At 36.1% G+C, this 20,543-nt stretch overlaps 1 protein-coding gene across 2 annotated transcripts in view; it reads left to right on the top strand.

The window, feature by feature from the left end:
• The first annotated feature begins 1,973 nt into the window (after positions 1–1,973).
• Positions 1,974–20,543, top strand: part of LOC106649480 (disabled homolog 2-interacting protein) — a 130,497-nt gene continuing 111,927 nt past the window's right edge. The window contains exons 1-4 of one of the 2 annotated variants that reach the window (XM_023458836.1): positions 1,974–2,044; positions 9,886–9,998; positions 16,869–16,910; positions 20,058–20,247. In XM_023458836.1, coding sequence (XP_023314604.1) covers positions 9,993–9,998; positions 16,869–16,910; positions 20,058–20,247 — 238 coding nt within the window. In that variant the 5' untranslated portion in view covers positions 1,974–2,044; positions 9,886–9,992. The remainder of the gene's footprint in view (positions 2,045–9,885; positions 9,999–16,868; positions 16,911–20,057; positions 20,248–20,543) is intronic. The other variant, XM_023458840.1, reaches the window with a different exon arrangement.

The following is a 20,543-nucleotide window of genomic DNA, read 5'->3' as shown; positions in this document are numbered from 1 at the left end:
ATCTAGGCTTTTCATATGAAACTGTTAAAAATTTGCTTGAAACTCGTAATCTTCGTGCGTACGCGACGTGCTTTGAGAATTGTGAGAAGAATAATTTTAAAAGAATAAGTTTAACTCTACCCGTGATCAAAGAATTTGTAATCATAGTTCCTCCCAACCATGATAAATACGGGTTATTACATTTAAAGTGTAATCATTCTTAATTTAAGAAAAAAGGATCATTTAAATTTATTAAATGTTGCAACATTAGATGCCAAAAATTTGGTTTTCTTTGCGTTAAATACCAACAATAATATAAAAAGCCTATATTTTTTTTAATTTCTTTGTACAAGAAGTCCGGAGAAGATGACATTATTAAATCTTGAACTGCTCGATTCAATTAGTCAAACCCTCTAAAATTCGTTTCAAAGTGCCCTATAATCATCGAGCTCGGGTTCGAAGCAGCGATTTCGAGCCACCCCACAAGGCGTGTCCATAAAAAATAAATAAAAAAAAGTAAAATCTTTGTTTCGTCCCCCGAAGCCAAAATGATGCTTTGGGACCGTTGCACTTATTATCTATCGTCCCTCGTCCGAAAAAGCACTGTTATGCGGGGTCGTGATTTGCTTAGAGGATCTCACTCGAGTCCTGGACTACTATATATACTTTTATAATCTGCTGCTAAAACAAAACGGAGGAGGAAAAAAAATGGCTCGCTGCTGTAGTCACGATGCGCGATTATCTCGTGCCCCATACGCTAGGCACTGCACACTCGAGAGCATAGTACTGTGTTCGCGCAACTCAGACGTTTTAAACTGCTCACTGGAACTTTTTGCCGAAACCAGTTCACGGGCCGCGGCTGCCGTCTGGCTTTGGAATATCAAACGTATACACTCATAAAGAGTATAATAATAATGCACTTTGAGCGAAAGGGAAGGAGTTCGATCTTGATCTTGGCATTTCATTTATAAAAGTAAGGCGAGGCCGTTTTCATTCTAAAAATGGGGCCGCATAATGCCGCATTGTTATTTCGGATGTATAAATATACAACTCGCTGAGCTATCATATTTTTAGTCGTTCGAGAGCGTAGAGATCGAGTTCATATTGGCGAAGTGCATTAAATAAGTCGCTTTACAAGCTGTTGTACATTGTGAACTTTGATTTATCCTGTTACATAATATATCGACGCGTGAATGAAGCGTTCGATTAAGAGTAATCGTTGTTTGATGCAACGACTGAAAACAAGACTTTAGTGCTAGCTTGCCATTTTCACAACGTAACTTTCGAAATTTTTATACAATATAGAAAAAAGGCGCTCATTACTATCTAATTGTTAAGCGCATCTCCAGCTAACAGCCTAATAACCTTTAACAGTCCTCTAATGGCAGACGTTTCTTTATAGTGACCACAGATGATTTATTGTATTAAATTTTATTACAGTGCGACGTTACTTTTCAAGACTCATCTTGCGCAAGAAATTACCGTGTTATTAAAGGTATTATTGCGATCGTCGTTGTAGCCGCGGGACAACTGAATTATTTGAAAATGAGGGTTGCGTGTAATCAGAGAACATAATGTTTACTTGATGAAGTCATCAACCAATAGATTACCGAAACCGGATAAGGGCCGAATTCGTCTTATTTTGCAATCAGCAGTACCATTAATTTCATATGTTTCCTTTTCTAAACAGGCTTTAGGTGCTCCGAAATTACGAATAAAAAAAAACTAGATAAATAAAAGTGCTGCGACGTGAATATCATCTGTAAATGTGAAAACTGTGCCGAATGTGTTTTTATAATTGCTTCAAACAGTGCGTTGGAGTGCAAGTTTTGACACAGTGGTCCCAAGTAAAATTAAGAAATGAATTCGCCACTTGCGAATCGTCAGAGGCATCATCAGCAACTCAGTTGTTTCGAGCTGTTGAGTAGCATTGATGCTTACATGGAAAGTGACATGGAAGGTCTTGACCTTTCGCTGTTCGAGCCCCATACGGACGCAAATTCGTCTTGGTGCAACGATGCCCGCGTTCACAGCGGATTTCTCTATCTTCTCGTTCATTATTGCGGTAAGACCTCGCGTGCACAGCTGATATGAGATTTTTGATTTGGATACCATGCATTATTATCTTTTTATAAAATTGAATAATTATTATAATATCTCCAAAGCAATTCTTCCGAACTTTGTTTATTTAATAATAATGAAGGTATTATCGTATTTTTAATAAACCGAGTAAAAGAATCATTTTAACTTTTTCAATTACATTATTATTGAAAAAAAAAATAATAATAATAATGACATTATTAATTATGAGACTAACCTACTTCAAAGCTGATCGATCCAATACAATTCATCGCTAATACTGAAAATTTAATATATTCAAGCATAAATATTTCACCAAGCAAAGGGTCCCGAACAGTCATCATTGAGTCAATTTCTGTTGAGAACTTAATTAAATTGTTTACCTTTTGCTTTATGACGTGCAATTAAAAATTAAGCATGTCGTTATCGTGAATATTACAATGTCTACGATATTGCAATATTTTTGTCCTAAAAGATTTTGACAAACATGAAAAACGTCAATAACAGTGTCATTTGTAGTATAAAAGGAGTAGCTGGCAATATGAAACATGTTAAAACTGGCAGTATCCACGACATCGGATCCTCAAATATTGCACTGCACTTGATATCCTCGCGTGCCTGCTGCAGCAAGTTTCAAAAATGCATCCCATGTAGGCCTCACGTACTATCGATTATAGTTAAAAAAGCAACTTCATGCAGCCAAGAAACAACGATATGTCACGTGGGGCGGATTGCCGACACTTCTTATATCCTTCATACTCGCATGGAGTCACGTTCTTATTGCACAAGGGCTATCAGTAAAAAGTTGATCCAGATCAAATTTTTTTTTCTATCCTTTTGTCTTTCTTACATTCATAGCCGAGAATTAATAAAACTGCATGGTAATAAATAAATTTTTATTTTAAGATGTTGTAAATACATTACTCAAATATTCGAAAATAATTGCAAGGCAATACGAATAACGAAGGTATTACGGTTCAATTGACGTTCGTATCGTCCGCAAAGGCTGCAGTCTTTGTCTCTCCTGGTCAATGAATTCAATGAATCCGACCACACAAAATACTTGCTCCTCTCCATCCAAGAACTTAATGCAGCATAATAAGCTTTTACTCTGCTCGCAATTTTCAAGATCGATCCTGTCGTTTGTCTTTTAATCATTCCCCGACTTTCTATACACATGTTTATATTACTCTTTATTGATAAATATTTACACGTAAATGCTTTACTCTCATTCAGGCTTCGTTTTCTTTAAAGAGGAAAAAGAAAAAGATAAGAAAGGCCATTTTTTTAAGCCGAACTCGGTGGATCTCGCAAGATTAGCATACAATCGACGGGGGAAGGACGTTATGTTGATTCAGCATCGTAAATTATTCGACGCAAGCTACCTGCTATAAGATGCAGTTGAATAAAAGAGACTCATATTTCTATAAATAGGATACACGCAAGCATGCACCCATCTCCGCCAGGCCGATGCTTGTGCGTGCTCGCACTTGTTTCTAATGGTTGGCAACTCCAAGCCGTGTTATTAAAATCGCAAATGAAATCAGAGTGCGTAAGAAGGGCACTTAAGGTGCGAGTAGCATACTGAATTAGCAGTCAGCGCCACTGCAATACAGAGCCAGCCGCCGTAATCGTACTCGCGAGAGTAAACTCAAGCCCATGCTTATCGATTCCATTTGATTCGACGCGAAAATATTGCCCAGTGTAATTATGTGCTAATAAATTTCGTGCACGCTCGAGCTTGTGCAGTTGTTTTAACGCAGACACACGTAACGTTATGAAGAGAATGAACAATATCTGCCCGTGGTGCAAGTAGATCAATCAGTCAGATGTAAATGTAATTGGTGAAAGTATGGAATTACTCCGTAAGAATAGCTTCGGTTAATTTGGTTTCCGGAAACAGCATGAAAATGAGATAGAATTAGCGAGCTCGGCTCCAAGTTATGAGCTATGCTCTGTACTTGATGTTATTCCCTTTATTATATCAGTGCTCGCTATAAGCTCACTAAGTAAAAACCCTCGACGCAAATTTCAAAAATACTTGCCGGAAATATTTTTTACTCGTGTTGTTGGAATATCGTACTACATGAGACCACGTTATAGCACCTAACTAAAGACCCGAAGGAAAAAGTCTTGCGCATTATACGTACAAGAATATCTTATGTATCATTAAAACTTTTCAAAAAATATATTAGAAATACAGCAGTCTTGAAATTCACCGAATCACCGAATCATCGAAGTATATAATGTAAACTAGCACACATATCTCCTGTAGTTTGAGATGCATCCACCTTGTTACAAACTTTTTTGGCCTTTTTTATGTACTGACATCAAATAGCTGTAGCTGTACGACCAGGTAGCCGATAGTTATCTCAATCGTGGTGTATCTAGTTACAACGGTATTGTGTGTGCATGCAAACATGTACATAATTTTTTATTATTGAAGTAACAAGTTTCACTATCTTTAAAGTTTTTTTTTTTGCTTTCGATAAACTAGGCTTTGTGATTTATAACAAAGTATAAATATACAGCTTTGCTATACGGAAAAATTAAAAGGCACATCAACACATTTTACGCTTAGAAGAAAAACCGATTAATTACTTTAATTATATTAGTATTACTGTGAATAAATTTAATTTCAAGTTATTATTTTCATCACATTATTTGTTGAAAAGTATAACATTTCAAACGTTTTCGATGTCTATAAAACCAAATAATCGAATTTACTCGGCATATTCTAAAAAATTGTTCGGTTTAGTACCTCTTTATTTATGTAAAAATTAAAATTATTTCAATCACATAATTCATTTACAAGATTTAGGTAAAATGCCTGCATAAGTAGGAAACATAATCTCGAATAACACCGGCGTCTGCGAAGAGCGGCAATTCGATTTATCTGTGGATGCACTTTTCCATTTAAGTTTAATCTACGTCGATCAAACTAAAGACGCTCGTATTACACCGCAGCTTTTGTGTCTCTTATAACCGCAAAACAGCAAACGGCGTGCAGCAGCTTAGATTCAATCTCTGTCTCGCTTCCTCGCGAAGATTGTCAATTTCTCTTTCTCAATCGTATGACCTACATTTTAATAGCAACTTATCATGCTTCTTGCAATTAAAAAACTTGTAAAGCATTCTATGATAAACTTTTATGCGGCAGGCGGACCTGCTGTAATTACATCACATCGTTCAATTCATGGTTTCTTCTTCAAAAACTTTGTTACCGAATTTATTTTAATTATCAAAAAAATGAATGCCGAGCTCAGATGTTAAAAGATTCATTCACTTTTGCAATAAAATATGTTTTTAATCATTCACAATATCGGTTTTTTGTACATAAAATCGTGCTTGCGTAAATTAGTCATTTTTGGATACCATTTCTTTATGCTTTCGACATTATAAGCTATGTAAAAAGAAGTGAAAAGAAACCTAACCATTCAATGATATTTAAATGTATCTTTCGTACCAGAAAGCACTCCAGCTATTTTCACGCGGAAAAAATAATATTTAAAAATAATGAAAACGTATTAACGAAGCAATGAAGTTCCTAAGTGATACAAAAGTACCTTTAACAGCTCGACCCTAGAAACTCAATTTGACTAATTGGTTATAGCTCACTCATATAATAAGACGGAAAGTCATGTAGAGCTTTCTTGATTGCTAATTAGAGGTCGCGGAAAAAAGGGCAGATAAAAGATTGAAGTAAGAGGCTAAAGTAGTTTATACTCTACAGACTTTTGCCTGCAGCATTTTTGAATTAAGTTGAGCGTTGAACTTCGTAATCGTGACCATCAGTTCATACACTTACCTGCATACTATACATTATGTACCCAGGAGTCTCTATATTTATTTGTAGAATATTTTGCCCTAGAATTTATATAAATTTATATTTTGTTATAAAAATTCGATACATTTTAGAATTACTTTAATCAAAAAATGTTGTTATTAACGAATATTCTTCATTCCATTTAGAACTGCGACAATGCAATCACAAAGTTACACGTTGTTTCCACTCACGTATGTCGTCGTGAGTTTACCGAAGGTGCTATGATCCCACTCGTTTCTCATGCTCCCAAGAGAAGATGGAAAACTTTTTACCTGTCTTCGTTTTTTATACCTTTCCCCAAGTGATTCTGCTTCTTTTTCATACAAGAAAATTACCATCTCTGGACGAACTTTTCTATATTTCTAGTTTGCTGCAGCGTCAAGTTTACTTCTCATTACAGATATATCGCTCTGATCTCGATGCTAAGTTAAATCTGCAGCCACTCGCCAACTTGTGCATATTTGTGCGCCGCGATGTTTTCAGTGCATTCTGCCGAGCTCATAGGCATTATACCTAGCCTATTAACCTTAACCCATGTGGCTCGTGGCTAACTTTCGCCAAGCTGTGGTCTGATGTAGCCTATATTTCCGTTTGTTTGTACGTACGCGAACGTGTATAGTTGACACCAAACACGATCGTTAAGTGTCGCGGATCGTTGGTTTTGCCGCAGCCTGACAAGATCTGGACGCAGCAGCTCACGCGTATATACATATACCTACAAGACGTCTATGCCAGGCATCCGCATGATGCATTAACGGCTCGAACGAGACAGACGCGCGACGATCGAGGTCGAGACTCGAGCGGAGCTGTATATATGTACTATACCGCCGATGAATAAATGTATGCGCGCGTGGAACGACGCGAGGATTAATGACCCAGTTTTGATACATGTATACACATCGGAGCCAGCAAATTTAATAAGCCATGGCGCATGGTCATGAGTGCATATTCCCCGAGCTTATAAGAAATAGTACGAGGATAAAACGAGCATAGTTAAGAATCCACATATTTCAGCAACTTTATGCTTCTTCGACTCGGTGTAATACGTGTACGCGCGCGTAAACGCGTTACTTTCATCTGCGAGTTACGGCTGTATGATTCCGCTATTCGCCCGAGTATCCAAAAGAAGCCTCAAACAATGATCATTCGAATCGATCGGTACTGAGTCTATTCTTTTCGGCGCTACAAGTATGATTGCACAACAAACGTTTCCGCATTTCAATTCAATATTATGCGAAAATTGTACGAGTGCACTCGCTCTTGAATAGGAGCACGAATGGAAACTCAAGAATCGAAGTCGCTTACCTCTACGTATATATTGTTCGATTATGCTTTGCGCTCGTATGCGGACGTGTCGAAGACAAAAAGGTCAAAACTTTAAATAAGTATAGACTTTCGAGTTTGTTGCTTGTTGAAAAATACAACTATGATACCAAATAGCTGTAGAGGATAAGCTTATACATGTAGGATTAAATGCATGGGTTACAAGATCTCGGTAGAATCAGCGAGCATAATCACAGCGCGCGTCGCTGGGGCGTTTCATCTCACGCCTTCCATGTGTGCTTTTCCGAGTTGGGCCGCATCACTTTCTGCATTGATAATGTGCTTCACGTTAGCACCCATTGTTTGCTCACGAGTATTACAATGCAGTGATCCTCGTGTACTCGTGCAGAGCTGAATTTTCAGTTTTAAGAGATTTGTTAAAGCTCGCAAGTACCTACTTATATACTTACGCGGACAAAAGTTGAGACTTTTGCTGGGCCCTGTTATATTCATTTGGCTTATGCTCGAATCGAAATGATAAACACGGAGTTTAATGGTTTCGATGCTGTGTATTGTGCAAGTATTGCTAGAGAAATTTTCGTGCTGACGCTGCATTACGCGTCTGCAGTTAGTATCGACTTTGTGTTCGCGCGAATAATATACCCTACCAGTCCAGACAGACGAGAATCTAGAATTTCATGTCAACTTTTCCTCCTCTTCAAATATCACGAAAATTATTATCATTTCATTGTTACCATACAAATAAAACAATATTTTTAATTTCTCCACTAATCGTGAAAAATTAGATGAGGCTTGCCGTAATTTTTTGAAACAGTTTAAAAAATTATTTAAAAAATATTATAGTACGTATGGAAATAGTGAGATATGCTAGCTTGACTAGTAAAAACGTATAATAATAAACGTGTTTTATACAATAATCGCGTGAGCCCTAGTATTTACGATAATTGCAAAGCGGCGATGAAAGAAAGACGTGTGCATGCAATCTAGAAACGACAATGTGATTGATTATCAAAGAAGATGAAGATCAATCATCTGATATCGTTTATTGAATAAGTACTCAATGACGTTTTATTTTAATTTAGGGGTTATTACTTCAAGAAATAAATTTGTATGAAAAATCAAATGCTAATTCAATTGATTAAAATTTGACGGTGAGATTTAAAATGGTGAAAAAAAATTTCATGACAATCATCAACTTTCATTTGAATAGTGCTTATTATGTTCTTGAAGCCGTAAGTAGGTAAATGTAATTTCAGCATTTTGTCAAATTTTTTTTTTATTTCTTGTTGTTTGATATTCAAAAGAGAGTATTCGATATTCAAAAAAACATATCTGCCTTGTGCAATATTTATATCTGTAACATTTTCCAAAATGACATACTTGCTCATACAACTCAATTATGCTTTTTTTGTCTTTTTTTATTTTATTTGAAAATAAGAGCATCCACGAGCAACGGTAAGCATAGTAATTTCAACTCGTATAATTAGCTAATTACCGCTTGTCGAGCTACAACTGTTTATAGTATTTGAACGTCGTTGTATTATAAATATATACCTATATACACTCCTTTAGAATTTTACTGTAAAGTGTGTAGGCAGTAGAGAGCGTTATTTTTCTTAGTTCAAGAAACGTGACAACCAGCGACTATTACATGGACATTTTACGCAAGCTATTTTCAGACTGTTTTAGATTTTCTTAAAATACCTCTAAATTTCTTTTTATAATGATATGACCTTGGTGAAACATAAAAATGTTTTGATGATCAAAAATGATTATATATACTCTGCACCTTCAAAAAAAAGTTCAAATTATGGTACATTAGTCAAAATAAGAGTCCTAAGTTTGAATATTCGATACCGCTTTTGCAGCAGATACTTGAATAAAAATTACTATTACCCCGTTTTCAATATTCTCATTCTCAAAGCGAATCTTCTTTAAAAATTTCTGTCACCGTGAATAATCTGTTCATTCATTTTTGATATCTTGGCTTCATCAGAAGATCTCGCAAAATCACTAGAAGCGAGCGAGAGTGGTATAATTTCTGTATAATATTGTATGTTAAAAGTGCAATGGCCGATTAGTAAACGCAATTTATAACCATAATAAAGTAGTAAAGGCAATAAAAGTTTGCAAGTATCGTTGTACCCCTAAAAGCTGCAGGTATCCTTCGTTTGTTGAAAATTTTATTATATCGAAAATAACACCTACATTCAAAGAGAATTTCATTATAAATTTGCATTCATAAATTTTAATTTTGTGAACAGATATTTATGGTATCTAAACTGTTAAAAGTGCATCTTTTTCGAAAAATTACAATTTTTTTAAGACCCATATTTTGAAGCTATAAGCATTTAAAAATTATCATATTATCGATAACAAAACCGTGAAATATACTAAACGACTCCCATGCAGATATTTTTAATTGTGTGACCTAAAAATATTTCCGAAGTTTCATTCCAGACGTAAAATTGTATGCTTTGTAAGTAATCGTCCTAAAATCTATCAAAAAATTATTTTGAACAAAAATAAAAAAAAAGTTTGTAAAACGCCCGATTTTTCATTTAAAAATTTTTCTGAGTAATTAATAGGAAGAACGTCCTATCGCAGCGGATGTATTTATAATTTGTTTAATTTAAAAATGGAGTACACATTAAACATTTTTCTCGTTTGTATGCTTGCACTCATGTACTAAGTCATGTTTTTCCTTGTTTTCACAGAATCGGACAGCTATGTTAGCGACCCAACGGACGATGCCTGCTGGGAGCCTTGCTACTGCGTCCTCTTGCAGGACGAGCAGACCCTCACATGCTACAGAAGCGAAGATATGGCGGTAAGTCTGGTATACGTACACGTACATGCACAGACGCTGCAACCAGCGGCTGTGTTTTTTTCTCGCACCTCCGCAGGAAAGCGACTTATTGAGATTATCGCGTATGTACGCAACCTGACTTTTTTTCTTGCACGCCAACGTCGCGCGATTTATGGCTAGTTTTATGGTCCGCTGCACGCTCGAATTTTCAGCAAAACGTACGCGCGTGCCATACATCGATTTTTCTTTTCTCTACGGATGTAGCAGCTAGTGGAATTTTTGCAGTTGGTTTGCCAACAAGATCAAAGATTTATGAGAGTCCTGATGGATTTTCATGTATTACAATTGAGATTTTATTCATTAGATTCATATACTTGGCATGCTTATAGATAAAGGTGTGTTTAAGTATTCATAGCTTCTATTTTAAACTAGAAATTCTGAAGTACATCAAAACCAACTAAATCATATTATAGGAGGTGGCAAAGCTTATCCAAAAATCAAATTTTTTTAAAAATTCTACTAAATATTTTTACGTAAAGGTTGTACAGTTTTTTGAAGGCGGGGCAAAAAAACGGGATTGAAAACTATATTTTTTAACACATGCATGCTCGAAACACGGGGTGTCTAACCTTAAAGCGTTAGAAAACCCTAGTTTCTTGCAAGCAGAGTTAAAACATATACTATTTTGGGCAGGTTCCGCGATCTCCTTAAATGCTAATGATAATTTAGTTTATAAAATAGTTTTTGTGTAACGCATGTACAATGAAAGTAATGTAATTATTAAAATTTATTTTTCAACGTAACATGCTCATTTTATCAAAAGTTTCACTGCAAAAACTTATAGTAATTAATATGATGAATGATACTATTTCAAGGTATAATTCTGGCAAACTGCACGAGTTTTTTTCGTGTGAAATTGCAAACATTCAAGTATGAATTATATATCAAATTTTTCCCTCTAAAACTCCGTTGAAAAAATAAAAAAAATATGCCTTCAAATTCTTATCACTTTTTGTATAATATGTTTTCTGTCTCTATCACATTCAATTCCATTTTCTTTCACACAACCTCCTTTTCCATCCCAACGAAAAAGTTTTCCCATACAGTGTAAACTATACGTACACGAACACATGGATGCATGAGCGAATTTTATTTTCCTTTTAGTTTAAAACATTTTTTTTCGTATGATACGTTAACATTTTTTTGAAAATAAAAACGCAATTTCACAGTTAATTAGTTGAAAAATGAGCTAAACCTACTCATAAATTGGCTTACATTTTTAAATTATAACACGTACAATTTAATATACTTCAAAGTATATGAAATTAGCTGAAAATAGTGAAAACTTCTACAAAGTAACGTAATTACAACATTCAATTAAAGATCTACGCTTCATCTCAATATTTAATAAATTACATTTGCAACTTGAAAATGTTACCGTAACGTTTTGCTCCCGTAAGTGCAGGATGCTTTCGTCTGAATGTGCATTTATAATGTGCAATGTATAAAGCTCATGTTTGGATGGAGCTACTATATGTATGTATGAATTCAGCTGGAAAATAAAAAACAAAGTTTAGTATGTAGGTGGCAGGTGCTTTATTTCTTTCCGGCCGCATTCGTCGTGAAAACAGATTTTCATTAATTGTCGTGATATTTTTCTACCTAATTTTTAGCGTTTATAGTTTAGCCGAACACGTGCATCGGTTTTCAGACAATAATACCACTTTGAATATCGTTTAACAAAGAATTTTTATTAGATTGAATTCAAGTAATTAAATATTATAAGAGCAACGATTCATTTTACAACTTGTGGAATTGATATCACCCATGATTAAATTATTTTTGCCATTTTTTGTGAAAACTTTTCAAAAAGAATCTCAAAAACGTTGGAAAAGTTGAGAGAAAAAATAAAACAATCGGCAAGTCTTTTATGCAGATGTCTGAATGTACACAACAGCCATTCTTGAATCAAACCCTTTAAAGTTGGACCAAGATCTGGTCTCTGGCATTTGCGAGCATGTTGTGGGCTCGGCCTACGTCACAAGAATCGTGAATTTTCAACTTTTTTTCACTCGCCATTCTCGAATCGTCGGAGTCGAATTTGCACGGGACACTAAGCTGATTCGCGGCTAAGCTCTCGGAATTGCCAAGTGCCTTTTTCATTATACACGCACGTAAAAGAAAAATATATTTTACATATTCAGCCTACGTTTGGCATAATCGAGAGTCACGAGCCAGTCGCTTCTTCGGAATCACAGAGAATTCGTTAAATAAAATTCATGCTCGTGCAATTTCGAAACAAAACTGAGATCAGGTAAATTCGCGCTTCGACCGAGCTAGGCAGTCGAGCCGAGTTCCAACAAATCTGCAAGCTCTAATGAGAAACAAAACTTTCATAGACGCGCACGTGAGCGTAACACAAGGACTCTTGGCTTGCTTTATACACATATGTATTTGCAATGTAGAGTCCATTTTCACTCTCAGACGGAGAGCTCGCGAGCAGAACTCGCACTCGCCAAATTCGACTACGAAGCGCAGGAGCGCGGAAATGAGGCGTTCCCGCTATAACATAGCCGAGGCAGAGCGTTATAAGCTAAAGGCAAGGCTAGATTCTAACTTCGTTTTGCCCTCTGTAGCGAGAGATTCCTCCGCGCTGCCTCGTGCTTTGTAGTTTATTCCAGACCTCAACCTTTCATGAGTTCACCTAAGAGCGCGCGGTAGGCTGAGAAATTAAATTGCCACGCGGAAAAAGAGGATTGCCAACTCTTCTTTTTCTTTTTCTTTTTCCAGCACAATTTAGCTGTTTTATTTTTTCGATAGATATGGAAGCTTTGTAGATACTAACGATTGATCGAGAGAGAGCGGAAGAGACAAAAAGCGGCCATGTTTGTGTATGAAAAAGGTAGATGTGCCTCGACCGGAATTTTTATTAGGAGAAGCCGCACATACTTGTGATCCGAACGAGGGTGATATAAACGAATGCTACTTATGAAGTATGTGCACTGCGTATTATTAATACTACTGTATAATGAAATACCAGTGTACGCGTAAAAGAAAAGAAACGCAACGAAAAAAGTCAAATATATTTTTTGAACAAAGATATATACAAAAATATATTGTCAGTGAAGTTGACGAACAAAAAAATGATAAGGTAGGATGAGCGGAGAGGTTCGACAAAAATGATTTTGGGAGTAGATTCGAGTATTGTTTGAGTCGAAAGTGGGCATTATTGTTGTGCAGACAGATTTCTTTTGAAAAAACTATTTTAGAAGATGAAGTTTGACTTGTTCTGTTTAAAGCTCAAGTACGAAGCTTTGATACTTCACTCCACGAGTATTGACAGAAATAACTGAACTTTTTCAATGGTTTTTTTCTTATTTACCTATAGAATTGGTAGATATACTAAAAAATTTGCATTAAAATATTCCATATAAAAAATTCTTCTCTATAAATTCTGTTTTTTCAGTAAATTCATATCATTTTATACTTTTTATCAATGAATGAACAGACGCTGCTTCCACATTAAGAGTCGAGATAAGAGTTACGTAGAGTAGCAGTCAAAGACAAGGCTTTGGTAGTAGGGTGCATTTTTATCAGCTAAAGCTCCGTCTCACAAAGCGGAAAAAGATAAATATAGACGAGGAATTTTTAAGAGGTTCGAAAAGAAAGGTGCTATACATGTTAAAATTCGATACTATTAGATTTCCGTTCCTCTTTTTTGATCGTCGTCCCTTGCCTAGAGATCTTTGAAAAAAGCTTTTATTTTCATTTTTTGCTTGTTTTCTTGATCCCTTCGGTATCGAATGTTAATTTTTACTTGTAAATTTTAGTGAATTATAAATTCAAAATTCGGTTTTTAGTAGATTACTAAAGTTCATTTACAGTATTTTATGCAACAGGTGCAGATACGCTTTTCCTGCAAAACGAAGGGATGTGCCGGATTTTTTCGAATAGCATATTTACGCAGGCTGCAAAATTTGATTACGTAATTGAATACAGTGCAAATAATATTTGATTACGCAAGAAATATGATTTTTAGATTAGAATCCTGTAAAATTGTTTCTTCCTATTAAAAATTTGTTCATCTCAAAGACAAATGAGATTCTTCAAATACATTTTTCCAAAGTATCTATTTCCCATCAAATGAATTAATTATATTTAATTTTAAGCATACCTAACAAACTGTAACTGAATCATAAAAAAGTGGGAATGTATTCAACGGATATATTATTATAATTATCATGACGTTGAAGTTTTGTGGTCATGACAATGTAAAGTAAGACAAAAGTTTTGACCAATTTATTATATACTTGTTGGTTTAAAAAGGATAAAATGGAGTGAAAAAGTGCGGGGCCAGACTGCGGTCGCCAGTAGAGGGTAATTGCACCACGAATGACCAGCTTAATAATGAAAAACGACGGCGCAGGAAAGTTTTTTCGTTGGCAGAATATGCGCACGTACACATGCGTAGGAGATGAGTATGTACAAAGCTTGTATTGCAGCTATGTAGCTCATTTACACTGCAGGCAGAGGACACGTTGAAGTAGTCTGCTTAAAGTGTCTGTTCGTTATAAATTTACAAGATAACGTCGAGGCCAGTCATGGGTTGTCGTGCACTCGGCCACGTGTCTGGCAGTATGTGCAAATCATATCCTCTTTTAGCTCCACTGTTAACGCTTCGTCGCGCTTTGCTTCTCTATCTCTCACTTTTGTGCGCTCGGAAAATCGCTACATGCGCGCATAACTGTGTGTGTATGTGTGTGTACGTTCAGAATCTGTCTAGGAAAAAGCGAGCTTACGTATAATAACCCGGTTGAATCTCTAAAGTGGCTTTCATGCGCGCATCAGCATTCAAGATGAGAGATTTTGCTTTTCAATCTCCTTCGTCGAAAGAATATAATGGCAGAAGTGCTCTGCATATTATTACGCTCACAATTCCTAAATTATTTTCATCCAATTATTTTGAGACATCTGCAACTTACAAACAAGCCGAATGACACGGGGTTCACTTGCTCATATGATTTTGAAGAGTAAGCTTTATTTGTCGTATGCCTAAAGCAACAGAGAATGTAAGGCTGCACACAACAGATGTGTCGTGCTGATGCATCAGGTTCCATCAAAGTCATTATAGGTAGCATAGCAAACTTGGGCTTTTCTCTTCTCGACCAATAGAGCAATTACAAACTTTCTCATCGCTAAATGCTGCTCTCGCCGTCGCCCTCTGTCCCCAATGAGTACGCAACGTTTCGAGCTTCCAAGTTTCGACGACAAATATATATGCACGCACTTTCAAGTCTTCGATCTTCTTTCGAAAGAACAAGTTTTTCAATTAGTTACGACTAGAGCTTGAGAAAGTACGTATAAAAGATTTTTTATCTTATGGGGTAGTTCGAAATTTGACTTGAATGAATAATCAAAAGCGCTCGTTTATTTTAGATAAAGTCTAAAATTCATAAATGTTACGAAACTGAAACATTAAAAAGTTAAAATAATATCTGTATTTCAAAAATAAGAATACTAGAAAAATTAGCTTATGCATTTTTTAATTGAAAAAATTCAAAAAAGTGCCTAGTAATTCCCTTAACCGCTTTTGTGATCAAACCCGATAAGCAGCAGTGACCTCATTTATAATCAAGATGAAAAATGTGTTCGTTATTTCCAAGCGGCGCAAAAAGCATCTATTCAACGGGCACAACACCCATTCGCCGGAAATATCGCTTCCACGCGCGTACCATATTATATACATCCTATGACAGTTCGCGCAGCCAAGTGATTTTCTCATGAGCGAGCTGTCAGTGGGTCTTTCGAGTCTTATGTATATCCCATAATACAAGTGCACTTACTATCAGTTAGAAAAAAGGAAAAATATTTATATTATACAGCAGCGGTGGCAGCAGTAGCATGGGAAAATATCAGTACGAAGAAATTCTTTGTCTATGAGTCGCGAGTTTCGTGTGAGTAATATGATAATTAGCGTTCATTTATTGCAGCGACCAACGGTTTTTTTAGTTTGTGAAAAAAAATCTCATTATTCGACATTGATTTTTTTTTATTAATATCGTGAATTATTCTTGCTCTGATTTATGGATTGTTAAGAATTGATATTTTCTTCGTACATGATAATGATTGCTCTTCTTTTAATCACTGACCCGTGAAAGTTCTTTATTTCCGATGATTTACCGACTGAAATAATTGAAGTTAATATCGAGATCATAATGAGTTATAACATCTCATTATAAGAAAGGGAGGTACTTCTCAATCGCAGGCAGTAAATTTTTTCATAGCAATACAAACCACTCGACATTGACTGCGTTCCACTCATTCGCGCTATGATTGCTCCGCTATAGCAATGAAACGCCTTTCGCTCAATTTTCACGCCACGTTGAGAAATGATCGGTTCACGTGTCTTGCAAGAAATGTCGACAAAGGTGACGGAAATATTAATTGATCGAATATAGCGTGCTTAGCACGGCACTTTTGAATTTTTCCTTAATTAGCTCCGATTATTGTTTCGTCGGCTGGGATTTTAAGTTGCTCGATGCGTCTAAATTAAATGCAAGTAAAGAGTAATTTTTTTGAATAATGAGCTGCGAAGATTCATCTGGCAGGGCAGTTCCTTGATTAGAATTGCGCTGGCAACCGGTTTTGCATCGATCGTACTAACCTTTTTGCGCAATATCCTGTGTTCCGAACGTAAGATGAAATCATGATAAATAATTTATTAATACCATGAAGATAAAGTTTGGAGATTTGCTGAAAATAATCCTCTGTTCAAGTTTGTGTAAACGCGCCAGAAATAATTTTATAATTACAAATCTTAAATTACCCTATATTTGAATGAGAATTTTAATACGTACCTTTGTTTATGTTCATGAATGATGGGTGATGCAGTTATTTGCGGGTACGGCCTGTATGTTCAACTCTCCAAATAAGGTTGGTCTTATTGTTGTAGGCCTATTACGTGTTTTGACATTTGACTAAATTGGTGTAGTGCATGTACGTGTATTTGCTTTTCTAATTCACATAATTATTCGTTCAGTGAATGTTCTGGATTCGAAGAAATATCGAATTGGTAACTTTAAAAATTAGGGCATGAATAAGTGGAAAAATGGCATTTATTTTTCAGCAGTGTTTTCCAATGACCAAACATTGTTTTTGAATTTTTTATCACATACAAATGCTGAAATTAAAACTAAAATTAGATTAAAAAACGTTGATAAATTTTTTTCATTCACTTATAATCGGATATGATAAATAATAAATAGCAAAAAACTTGAATCACAATAGTATTGGAAAAAAAGCAAGAGAAATTTACATTTAAGATCAATTTAGAAAATCTGAGCAATGCAGTGTAAAAAAAAAGAAAAAATGAGTCGAAATGAGCTATACTCTTGGTGAAGGTTCAATTCGTATCCAATTTCATTTGACTCGGAAAACGATGTTCAAATGCTAGAGGTAATGCCATCGTAGACGAAGACGTCGAGCGTCTTTATATTATTACGCGTGAACGTGTATGCCAACACGTTTAAGTCAGAGACAATCGAGATTTCCATGATCCTCGGCGAAATTCTCTTTATTATGATTAAAGTGATGAAATTGACTGAGGAACTTGTGCTTACAAGGCGGTTGGCTTATTATGTAGCATAATATTGTTGAGAAAATATGTTGCGTATATATTGCACCGATGAAACTTTTACTATAGTGTTTCATTGTTGTGATTTTGACGATTGCACATTTGTAACTAATTCAACTACTTGCTTTTATAATTACTATTTTCCGTATCAGATAATTTACAGTTAGCAACAATAATTTTATTCTGCAAGCTGAGTTGAAATTTTAAGCCACCGATGAAAAAAGGATTCATGAATTTTACATTTTAAAAAGACATTATTGCTGCAATCGCATTTAGACTATTGTTTGCTAAGTACATTATGCAATGAAAAGCCATATGAATCTAACTGGTGGCGTCATTTGCATGAAAAAGTGAAATTTAATTTCTTTGCAACGCCCACGAAGTAGAAATTTTTCGTGTCACCTCATTAGTTGGCACATGCGTGCGCGCTCGTCATTAGCATTCGTAAAACAAATTATTGAGTTCACGCGCTGGGACGATGGTGTTGCGTCGTTTGATTTTCCTTCGATACGCCGGTATTCTTTGGCAAAAAAGCCCCCTACTGCACACGGGCTCGCGAGGAAAATAATAAAAATAAACGCGAGGCGACATTTGCAACGCGGCCCGTCAGGATAATGTAGCACGCGCGTATCCCGGGAGAGATGCTAATTGGCGTTAGCAACGTGTGCCCGTAGGTATTATGCCAGAGGTTGCTTATTCGCTCGCGGGTAATTGGGCACCAGACGACGACGACGACGACAATATCGTTGGAATATACAGCGTGGAGGCGTTATTGCGTTGTGGGGCTTTTCAGCGCACGTGCGCGAAACGGCTCTGCTGCGGCTATTTGCAAAGCCTGAAACCGTATTGCTGGCTGTATATCGTGCTCGCGCGCTCTAAAGAAGTTATCATTCTCGCTGTTGTGGGAACCACCGCGAATAAAAGCTTCGTAGCATGTTCGCGGAAAAAACATCGCGGATGATCGAGGATAAGACGAAAAAACTTTTGTCAATTCATGGGCGGAAATGTCGGAATAGTTTAAATAAAAGGAAAAACACGAGTCAAAGCTCTCTACTGGCTAGACTGCGTATCGATACGCAGCAATATGGCACCGTCGGCATTATGCTCATTCATCTGGAATCGAGCGATTCGAATGGTGAATTCGTGCATATTACAAAATCATTGCGTTTGGCTGTGGCAGCCCGAGCTTTTTTGAAATCCAGAGAGCTATCGACCAACACCTCGCAAAGCTATAATATCATAAAAGCCCCATCCACTGAACGTGCGTTTACCGCCAGTGCATGTGTGAATACAGCATACTTACTACGTACGTGTGCAGCTATAGACTGTTCTCGTGGCATAATGCATGTCTAGCCGCTTGCACGAGCGCGATGAATCGCGAGTTCACTACCTACTCTTTTCTCTCTCTCTCTCTCTCTCTCTCTCTCTCTCTGACTAATTGGCACAGGTGGAGGCGCTCGCGCCAACTGCGCCTGCATATATATACATAAAAAGAGAGAGAAAACACCATTCCATATACTCAAGGTTGATGACCTTTGCGATATGATGCCTGCCAAGCTATGATACCTACACATCGCCAGCCTCGTAAAGGGCACATCGAGCGCATACAATGTTTGATCGAATTCCACCATAGTTTAGTACTTTTCAACGGATTTCAAATCAGTTTTTTACTCACAAGTAACTACGCTTATTTACCGAGAGACTTTAAAAAAAATAATGAATCGAACTAATTTCTGCGAATTATTCTCATACTGCATTTACTCGCTACCCTAAGATTTCATGTGATATGAATAGGGCTTTTATTTCAATTAGTGACAAACACAACAAACCAGATATCGTCATAAAAAAGCTTCAAAATAAGGCATCAAAATGGGACATTTCTATGCTAACTTGCAGTTTTATAAGAATTTATAGAGTTATTAGTCACATCATTTTCTAGCACTTCGATAAAATTTCATATATATCAAGATTCAGCTTAAAGTTTACTTTTATGAATAAATCCAATTTTCCATTTTTGATGCCGTTGACAATTGTAATGAAATTCATTGATTAAAATGTAAAGCTTTCATTCGTTAAAATCATTTTATTAATCGAATATTATTACTTTTGGTCATTGTGAGTACAAATTTGTTTGAATCATGTGTCGTATTGTTGTATTTTATACATTGTATATAGCTATGAGTATGTGACTAAATTTTAATATATAATTTTTCGTATAACATAAGTGATCCTCATATTTTGTGAACGATATAAATGAAGTTGATGTTATTTAATCTGCAAATTATATTTGTGTTTTCTCAGGTTATATGAAAATAGACATTTTATTCTTGTTAATTAGTATAACTAAATGAAATAAAGTAGCAATGTAATAACCATATAAAAAGTTGAAATCAATATTTTATGAAAGTAATTGCTGAATAATAAAAACCGCTTGAATTTGTCTCTAGATGGGCGATGCTATGTTTGTCGAGCTACCTCGAGTTAGACTGGACGGCGGAGCTCGGGTATTTCGTCAACACTGGGGTTACGAGAGTACGCGTACCCTTGCGCCCCCGCCGCCACTCATTGAAGAGGATGAGGGTGGAATCGAGCCCGAAACAGTGAGCCTGCGCGAGGCCAACACCGCATCTCCAATAGGTGAGTTTCGCTCTTTCTTGTTTTTTTTTTATTTATACCTGATTTGGCATTCTTTTACACCGCCACGTATCGGAAGCAAAGGGTCAACGATTGGTTGATTGGATTTTTCGTTACTTTTTTTTTATGGAGGGATAAAGGACGTCCGGTTAAAAAGGGATGATATACTGGAATATTGAATAAAGAGGGTTGACAGTATACATACGATTTCCAGACTAAAGGCCTTGTGCGGTTGATTACGATTTCGATTAAAAATCTAGATATAATTTTCTTGTAAATGAATCATTGGTTATATTTCG

The sequence above is a fragment of the Trichogramma pretiosum genome, unplaced genomic scaffold (genome assembly GCF_000599845.2).
Source record: "Trichogramma pretiosum strain Unisexual culture from Peru unplaced genomic scaffold, Tpre_2.0 scaffold100, whole genome shotgun sequence".
NCBI classification, from domain to species: Eukaryota; Metazoa; Arthropoda; class Insecta; order Hymenoptera; family Trichogrammatidae; genus Trichogramma; species Trichogramma pretiosum.
Note: the sequence above shows the minus strand (reverse complement) of the source record. Positions and strands in the feature narration are given on the sequence as shown.